The sequence below is a fragment of the Gallinula chloropus genome, assembly GCF_964237585.1.
Source record: "Gallinula chloropus genome assembly, chromosome: 17".
Classification (NCBI taxonomy): Eukaryota; Metazoa; Chordata; class Aves; order Gruiformes; family Rallidae; genus Gallinula; species Gallinula chloropus.
Genome location: NC_140102.1, coordinates 12,976,227 through 12,990,419, shown reverse-complemented (window position 1 = coordinate 12,990,419; position 14,193 = coordinate 12,976,227). Strand labels below are relative to the sequence as shown.

Sequence of the window (14,193 nt, the reverse complement as noted above, 5' to 3'; positions counted from 1 at the left end):
TCTCTTTTCCTCTCTTTCTCCCCCCCCCCCCCCTTTTTTTTCCTCTTCCTTTCTCTTTCCCTCTCTCTCTCCCTCTCTCCTTTGCTGGAGCGCTGCTGGAGCGGAGACAAGAGCATAATTCTTCCAGATTTTTTTTTTTTTTAAAAAGCAGAGTGAAAGAGAAAGAGAGGGAAACAAAAAATAAAAAGCAAAGGAGGAGGGTGAAAGAAAGAAGAGATCCTGATGGAAATCAGGGCACCCTGACCAGCTCCTGCTTGGAGAGGGGGAAGGAGAGGCGGAAACCAGATTTCCCTACAAGTTTTTGCTGCTGAAGGTTGCTCAGGAGCCTTCCTCGCTCGGCGAGGGGGGGGTGGGTTTGTTTGCTTCTTTCTGCTTTCCCTCCTTTCCCAGCCTCTGCTCTGCAGCCTGACCGTACGGAGGAAAGGTGGAGGGGTGGGGGGGGAGGGGGGGGGGACAGCCAGCCACCCAAAGAGCAAACCCAGCTTCGAGCCGTCACCCTCCGCCACGGAAGAAGAGAAAGGGGACTGAAACTAAGAGAAAAAAGAAGAAGAAGAAAAAAAAGGACCTCGGCTTGTCCAGCCATTCTGCGGCAACGGGAGCAGACAGCGAACCCGGTGGATTTTTAATTTTTTTTCCCCTTCTTCGGCGTTTCTTTTCCAGTGCAAGGACTTCCACTCAGGAAAAAAAAAACCAAAACAAAACCAACAACCACCAAACCCAAACAAACCCGCAGAGACCGAACACACAAAAAAAGCAAGACTAATAATGAACAATCCTGTTAATCCGCTGTCCCGAGGGCTGGGGATGTGCCCCGGCTCGGGAAGTTGTAGGCTGTAGAAGTTCTGCCTCTCCCCCACGTACTGTGCTGTCTAGAGCTTGTTTCCCCCCACCCTATTTTTTTTATTATTTTTGGTGCTTTCTTGCTATTATTGTTATTATCTTAATTTTTCTTCTTCATGATGTGCTGTTAGAAACCACTCCGGGACTACTCCAGCAGTAGGAAGACCGAGGAGTGGAGTGGATGAATATACCGATGAGAGATCCAGTAATCCCTGGGACAAGCATGGCTTATCATCCTTTTTTACCTCACCGGGCACCGGACTTTGCCATGAGCGCTGTGTTGGGACATCAGCCTCCCTTCTTCCCGGCTCTGGCTTTGCCCCCCAACGGGGCAGCCGCCCTCTCCCTTCCCGGGGCTCTGGCGAAGCCCATCATGGATCAGTTAGTGGGGGCTGCAGAGACTGGTATCCCCTTTTCTTCCCTGGGTCACCAAGCAGCAGCCCATCTGAGGCCTTTAAAAACTCTGGAACCAGAAGAAGAGGTGGAAGATGATCCGAAAGTGCATCTGGAAGCCAAAGAACTTTGGGAACAATTCCATAAAAGAGGCACGGAGATGGTGATTACCAAATCGGGAAGGTAGGTCTGGGTCGGGGGTTCGTGGCGTCCTCCATATACACACACTCCCCCTCCCTCTCCCGCACCCCTCAGTCTCTGCACCCCACTAGGCTGCTCCGGAGCGAGGCTCTTTTCGCCGACAGATTCCTCCGTAAACTCCTTTCACCTGGAATTACGGGGAGTTGCTGGCAGCTGCAGACCCGAGATGGGCACTAGGCTGCAGGGAGGGGAAGGCTCGGCCGCTGAACCACGAACCGGCCCTGCCCGGCGTGTGCGGGGGGCAAGAGGGGTCCCTTCACGGTTCAGTAGCTTAATGCTTTCTGGAGAAGACCGGTAGCAGGAAAGAAAATGATTTGGGGTTGGAAAAAGGAGCTGGCCTGATTTCAGCCCGCGCTACGCGTGGGTTTCCTTCCTGGAGAAGGAGAAAAGGGAACGAAGGAAAAAATCACTTGGAGCGGCGTCTCGCTGCCGGTGAGGCGGGAGCGGCGGGAGGGCAGGAGGGCTCGGGGAGCACTTGCTTCGCTTGTGCCGTTCTCTGCCGGCACCTAGGCTGGCGTTCGTGCTCGCTCCTTACACCTGGGAGCGCAGGACAAGCCGAGCAGAGCAGCCGGCCGTCCCGCAGCCGCTGCCTGTCGCCAGGTTTATGTAACCTTCACGTGGGAATGAATGAACACACACGGCCGCGCTCGGCATTGCTGCTTTCTGTGGGGCTGCCCATCCGAAATCCCTCTCCGCGGTCGCTGCTCACTGACATCTGTGCTCTTTTACACCTCTGCCTATGGCTGTGATGACATGTAGGGGGGTGAAACTTCCTTCGTACCCGGGTGGGGTGGGTTTTATTTTTCTAAGGGACACACTTAGAAACCTCCAAAACAATTTGCGTGTAATTTGCCAGGAGAATTACTCGAGGAAGCCACTCCTGAAAAGTCTTAGCTGGCCTTCAGCTGCCTTGCTGGAGCTTCACCTACTCGCAGAGCGCCAGTTACAGGCTCAGGGGCAAAATGAAAAAGAAAAAAAGCAAAAAAAACCCACCAACAAAAATCTAAGAGCAGAGAGGAGGGGGGAAAAAAATCCCCTCGCCCATTTTACTGCTTTCCCGAAGTTTTCGCTCTTAATTGTGGTCAAAAGTTTTTGCGCGAAGGTCTCGTCAAGCATTAAGCGCTCTCGCATGTTGCAGTCATGTGTTTCCTTTTAAGTTGAGATTGCTGAATGCCAACCGCTCGATATAATAAACAGCAAATTTGTGGTATCCTGTTGCAGTTTCGAGCTGGACTTGGGAGCGGAGGGGAGTGGGGTTTGTAGGGAGCCCTCTGCACAAACGGGGTTATCTCCGGGAGGCTGTAGCGCCGGGAGAGCCGCGGCAGCCGCCCTGCCCGCGTTGTGGGGTTGCTGGTTGGGTTGGGGGTTGGTTGGGTTGGGGGGTTTTTTTCCCCCCTCCCTTCTCTGCAAAGTGAAAAACTCCCCTCTCAGCTCTTCATCGGTGGGCCGGGTTAGAATAATGCGGAATATTTATTTTATTGGGGCGCGATCCCTTCTCGTTTCTTTGTTTAGCAGGAAAAAGGGGGAAATAATGAGCGATCCGAGAGCCCCTGCCGAAGCTCTGCTGTTTAGGAATGGCAGAGGGTAGGCGCCTGCTGATTTCTAGGGAACACGTTCCTCTCCCATCCCAGGGACCATTTTCTCCTGAAACTTTGAAGCGTTTCAGAAACCTTTTCGCTGGGGGCGGGGGGAAGCCCTTTTACTGGTGGGGGGGACACGACACGAGACACACACAGACGACACAGAGGACTTTTCTGCTTCTGAGAGCTGAAGCGATATACTTGGGTGGACGCGCTGTCGAGATTCAGGAGCTTATTTTAAACGCTGTAATTAATTTTATTTTCCTCTTGTCTTTTCTTCCCCCCCACCACCCCCCTTTCCCTTCCCTCCCCTTCGCCCATAGGAGAATGTTTCCTCCATTTAAAGTGAGGTGCACTGGACTGGATAAAAAGGCCAAGTACATTTTATTGATGGATATTGTGGCGGCTGATGATTGTAGGTACAAATTCCATAATTCCCGGTGGATGGTAGCCGGTAAAGCTGACCCTGAAATGCCAAAGAGAATGTACATCCACCCGGACAGCCCGGCCACCGGCGAACAATGGATGTCCAAAGTCGTCACCTTTCACAAGCTGAAGCTCACTAACAACATCTCTGACAAGCACGGATTTGTGAGTGCCTTTTACACCTTCTTTTGCACCCCTCTGCGCCCCCCCCCCCCCTCCCCCAGGCCTTCCCCTTCCCCTCCCTCGCTGCCTGGCCGGAGCGGTGGGTCCCGGTGGGGGGGATCCACCCGGGAGCTCAGCGGCTGCTCGGCCGGAGCCGTTCCCGCAGCCCCGGCCCGGCCGGCAGCTCCCGCGGGCAGCCGGAGTGGGGGGAAACCGGGGACTAAACACTCCACGCACACGGGGACCCGCATCTGTCCGGTTTAGAATACTCCTTGAGTGGTTTTTTTTCCTGTTGCTGAGGTCAGGATTAAACACTCGAGTTTGTTCTGTAACCTTTCCAAAGCCCCATCTGTGCTGTTCAGCATTAACTTCAGGGATATATTTCCAGCACAGAGCAACTCGATATTTCTCAGAGCTGCGGTGACTTTATATATCTCTTTTCTTTCTTCTTTTTTTTTTCTTTTTTTGCTTTTTAATAAAGTCGATCACACTTTTTAAGCATAGGAAAATGATATGCACATGTGTATAAAGGTCTTAAAGGCCTAAGTACGCAAACATTTAAATATATATTAATCTGGATAATGTAAAGCAAGCCAGAGTGAAAATAAACAGGGACCAAAATCAGAGGTCAAGTTGGCCATTCATGTCTATCCACTCCTTTACGTTGACTGGGTGTGTAGAGATAAAAACTTACCCTAAGAGTGAAATCAAACAAACCTGCTGATAAGTGCTCTGACGATCCTTGCCATTTCTTTCTATTCCTGGGAAAGCCTCCGCCTCGGAGCCGGGGGTTTGCTGGTGGTGGCCCCGGTCGGGGGATCTCTAATGTGCCGAAGATTGCATTTGCTGGCTGTGATTTGATTAGGCGATACATTTTTGCCTTTCGCAGAAGGCCTTAAGTGGATTGGGGCAAGCAATTAGACCTAGCCAAGGCTCTCGTGGTGGTGTTGCTATTGTAGCTGCTGCTGCTTCCTTACTCGATTTTATTTTATTTTTTATTTTATTTTTTCACGTTGAAATCAAAAGACATTGAGGCCGGAGCCCAAACAACTTCTCCCCCTCTCCTAGGGGATCTCTGCTGGGATTTTACCCCCTCCCTTCGAGAGGTCCAGCAGAGAGCCTAACCCCGGCGAGCTGGAGCTGTCAGTGCTTTTTGTTGTATGCTGCAAGGCGTGTGCGTGTGTTTGGAGTGTGCTCGGCAGGGAGGAGGAGTGAGGGGAGGAAGGAGAGGGAAGGCAAATTAGGAGGAGAAAGTGCCGATGGTTGGGAAAGTGCGAGGCGGGGGTGCTGCTCCAGCTGACCGTCTTCTTTCCCCCCCGCTCCATCCCCCCCCCCCCGCCCTCTCCGCTGCCGGCCGCTGCTCCCCCCAGACCATTTTAAACTCCATGCACAAGTACCAGCCCCGGTTCCACATCGTCCGAGCCAACGATATTCTCAAGCTTCCCTATAGCACGTTCAGGACCTACGTTTTCCCGGAGACTGAATTCATCGCAGTGACCGCATACCAGAATGATAAGGTAAGGAGATTAAGAAAGGATTTGTTTTACGTGTTTTGGCTTTTAAGAGAGCTTTTACTCTGCATTGTTCCCTTAAAAATCACGAAGCCCATCCCGCTCCTCTTTTTCTCTCGCCACCCCCCCCCTCCTTCCCCCCCCAAAAAACCCTCCTTGATTCAACTTCGGGAAGGCGCCTGGGGAGGGGGTCGCGCACCCTCCTAATACCGACCTCGGGGAGAGTACTAGGGATAACCTGCTTAGGGTTTGGGGTGGTTTTTTTCGCTCCCCGGCATGGGGAAAGGGGTAGGATGGGGCGGGGATCGCTGCTCTCAGTGTGACTTTAATCTCAGACGTATCACAAAATTAAAAAAAAAAAAAAGTCGTCTCCGTGTGTCGAAAGGCGGAGGGGGGGGGGGGGGGGAGCAGCGGGGCGATTTTGTAATTCTTCCTGGCCTTTGTGCTGTTTTAGCTCCTTTAACAGCAATTGGCAATAAGGCTGGAGCGCACGTCTGGTTCTTATTATTATTATATTATGATTTTTTTTTTTTTTGCATCCTGTAGTGTTTTATTATTTTTTGTGGTAGAGAAATATGCTCTGATCAGAGAGGGCTATCTCGCTTGCATTTAGCTGGAAGGTCTGAAAAGGCCGGTGTGAGGAAGTTTTGCAGCACTGCAGACACTGCTTTCCCATTTCTGCCGGTTTATTGTCGCTTGCAACGAAGGTGGCATGTTTGGAAGAGTGGCAAATAGCGAATTTATGATAATTAAGTCAAGTGGAAGGAAGGAAAGGAGCCGAAAAAGGGACTTTGATTTCCTCCCCCCTCCCCCCCGTCTATAAATTATAACTTTGCCCGCATGTGCGTTAAGCGCAGAGGGTCCGGATGCGCAGCGCCCGCTCGCTGCAGCTTTCCCTCGCCTCTCTCCGTCCCTTCACATCCTTCGCTATTAAAAATTAAGGGGCGAAGGACGGGGGGAGGAGGGGGGGTCTGCACCTTTCTGCCCTCGGTTTCCAAAAAAGCCGTTTCTCCCTCGGGGCTCGGGCTGTTTCGTTCCATCTCTGCGGCCGGGCTCTTGCGAGGAAACGGAAAGAAAATGTGTGTACAGAGAGTAGACTTTGCTTTGGGACTTATCAGCGGGGCCGTTCGCCCCGGTCCATCAGCTGGGGCCGGCTTGGTTGAAGGACGGGGCGGGGGGGTGTGGGGAAAAGAGCATATTTGTCTGATTGCCATGAAATCTCCTGGAAAGCGGCGTGCTGGAGCGGCGGGGAGCCCTCGGCTCCGGCGCTGTGGGAGCTGCCTCGCCGGCAGGTCAGAAGGCACGGCCGGGATCACCTGGGTTAAAAGTCCTGCTGGTTTTTAGCAGTGGGTTTTCCAGCTCTTTTGTGACCCGGCGGGAGGGGGTGTGGGGGTGGTAACTCGGGAGCCGGCGCCCGTTCTGCCCGGCACTCAGCCTGGTTTGCTCTTCGGGGTCCTGCTCCCCTCTCAAGCTGGTGAGCTGCGGCGCTTCCAGCCCGGCCCGGGACAGGCACCGGGAGCCGGGCGGCGGGGCAGGCGGCATCCCCGTGTCCCGTTATAACGAAGGGAGTCCCCGGTCGGGCTTTACATCCGCCTCCGCGCATCGTATGCGCAGGCAGGCGCGGGGAGCAGCAGGGCGCTCCGCACCCCCACAATCCTCCCAAACGCAGGAAGAAACAACCATTCCTTGCGACAACCTGAATCTCGAGGGAACCCCCAAGAAGTCACCAAAAAAAAATCTTACAAACACCCCCACCCCCAAATCATCTCGCTCCTGGCACCCCCGGCGCCCCAACACACCCGCACACGCGGAGCGTAATGCGATTATATAAAGTATTTTATTATAGCAATGGGGTGGGTATGATTCCTTTGCGGTTTAATTATGGCATTTAAAGAGTTTTAAGCGCAGGCATAACTTGCATGGATCGCATTGCACGGCTAAATTAATTCCGATGCGGTGGCAGCAACACGGGGCTCTTTCATTGCCACCGGAGCCCGGGTCACCGGCCAGCCCGGCCGGGGGTTTGGGTGCGAGCTGCCTTCAGACAGGCTCAGGAAAACACGGAGCTTCCCCCCAAAACGGGGGAGCTTTGCCCCTCTGCTCCCGCCGGGACTGAAGGGACCAGGAGAGGGGTGTTTTGACTGTTGTTTTCGAATATAAAATCTCCCTATTTCTGCCTCACATCCCTCCTATTTCTTTTTTCTTTATTTTTTTTCCCCTCCATCCTATAGATCACTCAATTAAAAATTGACAACAACCCCTTTGCCAAAGGTTTTCGGGACACCGGGAATGGAAGGAGGGAAAAAAGGTGAGTTCTGCCCAGATTATATGTAAACGCCTTGTTGGGTTTTCGTGCCTAAAGCTCCACACACGAGCAGAGGTCAAAATCACCAAAGCACACTTCCCCTATCCCCCCGCAGCACCCCCACCCCCGCCAAAATTCATGAGGATCTTGTCATTAATAACGCCAAACTGATGGCATGGGAATTCTTTCCTGCTTTCAACGTGTATTTTTTCCATCGGAGGGGATGGCTGGCCTGAGGAAGGCTGGTACATTCAGCGAGTATCACTGGAGAAAGAAGTTTTCCTTATATTTTTGAGAGGGATGTTACATGAGGGTTTGTACCTGGGACTGCGAAAGAGGGAGAGGTGAGGGCAGAGCTGTTTGAATCTCCTCTGGCATTTTCTTGGGGACTGTATCGAAAAGACTGAAGTGTGGAGGGGAATCATATAAATAAACTGTTTTGACAGAGGTGTCTCGTGAATATGGAAGTAATTAATACTAGAAGATTCTTAAGTTTTTCTCTAAGAGCAGCAGCACACAGTTTGTGCCCTAGGTAGACAGACGGACAGAACTCGTTTTAGTGGGACTTAGGGATTTTATTTTTTAATATTGGAGAAGATAGAGAGAAAGGGCTGATTTTTTATTTTTTTTTTTTTTTGTCCTTTGATGGGAGATATGTCTTTGTTTTGTTTTGCTACAGCAGACAGGATATTTTAGCCACTTGCACTCTGGTTTAGATAATGAATAAATCTATCTGTTCCTTTTTTAAAAAAACAAAACAAAACTGGGAAAAAAAAAAAAAGACGGGGGGGTGTAATGTAAAACAAGAGGCCTTTCTCCCTGCCCAACACACACATACAGACACACACAGACACACACACACACACCAGCTCCTCTTGTCGGTCAGTGTGAAAATAAAGCCAGCGCTGGAGCCACAGGACGGAAATGATTTCTAATTTCTCTCTAAATATAAATAGATTTTTTTAGTCCGGGTTAATTGTTGGTGAAAAGATTACATAAAGTGCCTAACAAAATAACCACTTCCTAGCAATCTTAGCAACCATTAAGATGGCTCATATCTCTGGAACATCCTTGCCTTTTAAAAGCTAATCTCCAGGGAATGTTTCCCTCTTCCCTCCGCCCCTCGTCTTTAATATCTGCCCTTGCTGAGGAGCTGCTCAGCGCTTCCAAGAACTCCCCTCATTAGCGGCCAAGTCCTGCCCGCGAGAAACGCGTTCCCCCTCGGCCCTTATTCCCCTGCCCCGGTCACCCCCACGCAGGGACACGGGAAGGGGCTGGGGGAGTCCCGGGGGTGGTCCAGGGGGGTGCCGGGGTCCGCTCGCCCAGCGGGTGCGTGTGCCCGCAGGAAGCAGCTGACCCTGCAGTCCATGCGGGTCTACGACGAGAGGCAGAAGAAGGAAAACCCCACCTCGGACGAGTCGTCCAACGAGCAGACCGCCTTCAAGTGCTTCGCCCAGTCCTCCTGCCCCGCCGTGCCCGCCGTCGGCACCTCCAGCCTCAAAGGTGAGAGCTGCGCAGCCGGGACACCCTTCCCCCTCCCCCCGCCCTCCCCCGATCCCCTCGGGAAGAGCCGGGGCTCCTGCCCCACGCGGGGACGGATCCCGGCCTGCACCGCTGCCCCCTGGCACCGGCCTTTCTTCCTTTCTCTTCTTCGCTTCTTCCTCTTCTTCATCTCCTCTCCCCACCCCTCTCTCTGCCCTTCTTGCTCTTTTTATCTTTCCTTCTCCTTCTTTTCCTCTTCCCTCCGCTCTCCGCTTTGCTTTCTTTTTCTCCCCCCACCCCCACCCCCCCTTTCCCCCTCTCCCCTTCCCACTGTCACCCTCTCGCTCTTTCTCTCCTCCTCCCGCTCCCCACGGCCCCCCCCCGCCTCACGCTCATTCCTCGGCTCCTTGGTTCAGAAAGAAGCCAGCTCTGAGTCAAGGGAGCAAAGACAGACCACGGGGCAAAAGTTCAAAACTGGAGTCACTCCATTAATATTCCTCTCTGAATCTGTTATTAGAGGAAGGATCTTTCCCCTGGATACAGTCCCGAACTTTGTTATAGAAAAGTCACCCTCGATTTCTCCCCGTGCGGGGCTGGGAGCTGTCTGCGGCTCTCGCGTGTATTAATCCATCCCGGGGCGGGGGGTGCAGGGGGAGGAGGAAACAGCTTCTTTTTTTGTTGTTGTCGTTGTTGTTTTACTCGTTTGTTTAACGTCCTGCCGAGCCGAGGGGAGGGGAGCTGGGAGGGGACCCAAAAAAGCAAACCGGAGCTTCGCACCTGGGGCGCTGAAATTAGGCGATGAAGCGCGGGAGGAATCCAGCGAAGCCGTGTGTGCTTTTGGGGGGTGGGAGGGGGGGGATGTCCACGGGGTGATGGAGGCGGGTGAGTGTGTCTGTGTTCAAAGTTTGCCCGTAAAAAGGGCTGAAAAGTTTGGAAAAGTTCTTAGGAGACACATCCCCAAGGTGTCCTCCCGGGAGGACGCTGCCGCCCCGCTGACTCTGCAGAGGCCGGGGTGGGGGGGGGGTGGGGGGCCTGGCGGAGCGGAGCCGCTGGCCCCGGGCCCGCCCGGCTGGGGGGTCGCTCCTCCGGGCCGCCGCTTTGTTTTGCAGCCAGTTTCGCTGCGCTGTGTAAAACGGGTTGGCTTGGCCGGGGCGGGCGGTGGGAGCAGGGAGGTATATTTATTTATATAATAATAAAAAAGGAAGTATTTACATTTAAATCTCTGGCCGGCCAGGAAACCTCTCTGCCCCCTCTCCCGGGCTGCCGGGGCTGCAGGGGACGAGCCGTGCCGGATCCCAGCCCCGGGCTCCCTTTGTCTTGTAGATCTCTGCCCCAGCGAGGGAGACAGCGATGCAGACAGCAAAGACGACCCCTTGTTAGAAGCCAACGAGTCGGGCAAAATCAGCACGACCACCGCTACCACCCCAGCGCCGGCCAGCTCCGCCGCGGCCGCGGGAGACGACCCCCGAGAGAAGGGGGGCAGCCCCTCCAAAAGCCACTTTTTCCCCGGTGACTCGGCGGCGAGTCGGAGCCGAGAGAGGACGGAGAAAGCCCCTCCGGACTCCCGGCATAGCCCGGCTACTATCTCTTCCAGCACCCGGGGGGGAAGCTTGAGCGGCGAGGAACTGAAAAGCCCCCTCAGGGATGGCCCCAAAGTAGATGAGAACCGGCTGCTGGGTAAAGAGCCCTTCGCCCCCCTCACGGTCCAGACCGACAGCACGGCCCACCTGAGCCAGGGACACTTGCAGAACCTCGGCTTTCCCCCTACCCTGGCAGGGCAGCAGTTCTTCAACCCCTTGGGGAATGGGCACCCGCTGCTGCTTCACCCCGGGCAGTTCGCCATGGGGGGGGCCTTCTCCGGCATGGCCGCGGGTATGGGGCCACTGCTCGCCACCGTCTCCGGGGCATCTGCCGGTGTCTCGGGACTGGACAACACGGTCATGGCCACGGCGGCGGCCCAGGGACTCTCGGGAGCATCAGCGGCTGCTTTGCCTTTCCATCTGCAGCAGCACGTCCTGGCTTCTCAGGTACTGCACCCCCCTCTCACCTCACCCCGTCCCCCACTGCCCCTCCGGAGCAGGGGGAACCGTCCCGGGGGAATGGGGGGGCAGCAGAGTATCCCCTTTAGCCTCATCACTGCGGGTCTCCCCCACCCTGGGTGTCCCTTGCAGGGTCAGGAGCCGGGTTTGGAGGAAAGTCCTGGGGCAGCGAGTCGGGGCGGGGCGGGGGGCGGCCCAGCTTGAACTCCCGGAGCTCTTCCACCCGAGCGGCTCCTGCTCCTGTGCCGGGCCAGGCCTCCGACGCCCCCACCGTCCCCCGGGGGGGCTGTTGGCGGCTCGCCGGGCAGTCCCGGAGCGCGTCCCGGCCTGCGGAGCGGGGTGGCGATCGAGGCGGGGGGGCTGTGTATAGCCGCTGTGCCCCCCTAGGAGAGAGTGTTTGCCCCAGCAAAAGAAAATCTCCCCGCGTAGCAGGAGAGTGAGGGAAGAGACACCAAGGCCCTTGTCTCACTTCTCCCCCGTTGGGCCACGACCAGCCTGCTCCTTCGCCCCCCGCTCCAAGCGGGAGAGGGGGAAGGGGTCCGGTGGGGTTGGGTCATGCAGGGCAGAACCTCGGTGGGGGCTGCATCGGGAGATCGGGGTGGGTTTGACCTCGGCAGTGAGAGGGTGGGTCTTTATCCCCTCCCGTGGGCAGCAGCAGTTTGGCCGCTGCCAGCTCTGCCACTGGTGTGTGCGTGGGGCGTGCCGGAGCGGGGGTGCCGTGGAGCACCACCCGGGGGGATTATGTGCAAGCCGATAAACCTTTTCCTCTCTCTCTCTCTCTACCTCCCGCAGGGCTTGGCCATGTCTCCCTTCGGAAGCCTCTTCCCTTACCCCTACACCTACATGGCTGCAGCCGCCGCAGCCTCCAGCGCCGCCTCCAGCTCGGTGCACCGGCACCCCTTCCTCAACGCCGTACGGCCGCGGCTCCGCTACAGCCCCTACCCGCTGCCCGTGCCCCTGCCCGACGGCAGCAGCCTCCTCACCACTGCCCTGCCCGGCCTGGCCGCCGGCTCCAGCGAGGGCAAAGCAGGGGGGCTGACCACCAGCCCCGGCTCTGTACCCCTGGACTCCGCCTCGGACCTCACCAGCCGCTCGTCCACCCTCTCCTCGGGCTCCGTCTCCCTCTCCCCTAAACTGGGCGCAGACAAGGAGGCGGCCACCAGCGAACTGCAGAACATCCAGCGCCTGGTCAGTGGGCTCGACCCTAAGCAGGACAGATCCCGCAGCGGCTCCCCGTAGCCCCCCTCCCCCCGATCTCCGGGAGCTCATTTCAAAGCAGTCTCTCTCAGTGCACTTTGTTTGAAAGAAACCACATTCTCCACCCGAGACTTTTGTCCCATCCCGTCCCCGTCCCGCCCCCCCCCCCATCTTATTTTATTTCTTTTCTTCCCTTTCTATTTTTAAAAAATTTTAAATACCCCCCTCCACCCCCCCACCCTGCGTTGTGCGCGCGCTTATCAGCTAAAAGGTATCTGGTGAAGTGGAGGGGTATGTGTGTGTGTGTGTGTGGGGGGGGGGGGTGTGAGGGCAGGGAAGAGGGTTGGGGATGGGGGAGAGAAGCCGAGGTGGGAGAGCCGGGTCGGAGGCTGCTCGCAGGGCGCAGGCTGGCCCGGTCGGGTCACCGGCGGGGTTGGGGCATCCTCCCCCTTTCTTCTCATTTTTAATCGTGTAAAAGAAAAAAAAGAAAGAAAAAAAAAAAGAGAAAAAAAGTAGGAGAAAAAAAAAAGAAAAATCAAAGAAAAAAAAACAAAGAAAAAAGTCTAAAAGCAAAAATAAAACAAAAAATCAGACAAACGTATGAGTAAAAATTAAGATAAGTGATTTTTTTATTATTATTTCTGAAAGAAAAGCGCGTAAGTAACTCGCATATCGGTTCTTCAACAGTTGTTTCCTGGGTGGGTTGTTACCGACAACCCCCTTGTTCAATATTAAGGGAAGCTGTGTGTTTAAAATATTATTGTGACGTCTGAGCGCCAGTCGGCGGCTTTTTTTGCATGTTCCATAGTAGTCGGCTTTTTAAATTTATTTTTTTTGGGGGGGGAGGTGTATTTTTTTAATTTTTGGTGGGGTTTTGTTGCTTACTTTTAATGCTCGTTTCAAATCCCAGGGAAAGATTATTATTAATAATAATAAAACCAGAAATAAGACCCTCGTCCCTCTACCTTAAACACCCCCCCTGTAGCAACAGCGGTAAAAAGAAGCGTAGTTGGAAAGGAAAAACAAAAAAAAAAGGTGAATTTATTTTATCTAAAAAACCTCTGTAGCTTGACTGTAGGTTTATCACAGCTTTCCCTCCTTAATTGTATATGCAATAACAAGGTTTAAACATACTGAGAAGAAGAAAAGAGCGGACGCTATTATTAAAAAAGTATTTATGTAATTATTTGATAACTCTTGTAAATACGTGGAATATGAATACTCGAAATTAAACTTTAATTTATTGACATTGTACATATCTCTGTAAATACGACTGCAGCTGTCTCTCTTTTTTTCTTTTTTTTTTTCCCCTTCTGTTTTTATTTTTAGTCGTTTTCATTTCAAGTTTGTAATGCTTTTAAACATACCCCCCCGACCCAGAGGAGAAACACCCCGGTCTCTGAGGGCTCACTTTTAAAATCGGACTGCACCCTAGAAAACCTGACTTCGTCCTTTTGTCACAGAGCCGAACGCAAAAGGCAAAACAGAAATAACAAGAATAATAATGATTAAAAGAATCAAAGACCTTCAAAAAAATGAGAGCGAAAAAGCAGTGTGCCATGGTAGCTTTTAATCCTTGATTTCTTCAGTGTCCGAAGTGCTACTTTACGTATAAAACGTCAACAAAAATTAAATAAATATATATATATATGTTAATACATGACAACAGGCTTCTCCGGTGGCTTGAGAGAGAGAGAGAGAAAAAGAAAAAAGATGAAGAATCTAGGATTTTCTTTACTTTGTATTATTTTTCCCCATTTCCTTGGTGTGTCAAAAAAAAAACCAAAAACCCCAACCAAACCCGAAACCCCAACAAACCAACCCCGCGATGGAGTTTTACTACTGTGCTCGTTGTTGTCTTTGTTTGAGTGAGTGCATATTTTCTTGGCTTGAAAGTCAGGTGCTCAAGAGCTGGTTCAAAGGAAAAAAAAAATAATGAAGGTATATTTTGTGTTATATAAATGTTGAGAAGTTCTTGCTATTTTTTTTTCCTGTAATTTTTTTTCCCCCTTTTAAAAGTCACTGAAGTTTCAATAAATTTTTATTGAAATGTCTTG

At 53.2% G+C, this 14,193-nt stretch overlaps 1 protein-coding gene across 2 annotated transcripts; it reads left to right on the top strand.

Moving 5' to 3' along the window:
* Nucleotides 1-85: 85 nt before the first annotated feature.
* On the top strand, nucleotides 86-14,190 carry TBX3 (T-box transcription factor 3). Of its 2 annotated transcripts, XM_084272270.1 has the most exons (8): nucleotides 86-349; nucleotides 972-1,416; nucleotides 3,338-3,605; nucleotides 4,973-5,119; nucleotides 7,345-7,421; nucleotides 8,764-8,921; nucleotides 10,224-10,927; nucleotides 11,732-14,190. In XM_084272270.1, the coding sequence occupies exons 2-8, from the start codon at nucleotides 1,022-1,024 to the stop codon at nucleotides 12,176-12,178; spliced, it is 2,196 nt and encodes a 731-aa protein (XP_084128396.1). In that variant the 5' UTR covers nucleotides 86-349; nucleotides 972-1,021; the 3' UTR covers nucleotides 12,179-14,190. The 2 variants fall into 2 exon arrangements, with proteins under 2 accessions (XP_084128396.1, XP_084128395.1); XM_084272269.1 differs by having other exon boundaries at nucleotides 86-1,416.
* The last annotated feature ends 3 nt before the right edge of the window (nucleotides 14,191-14,193 follow it).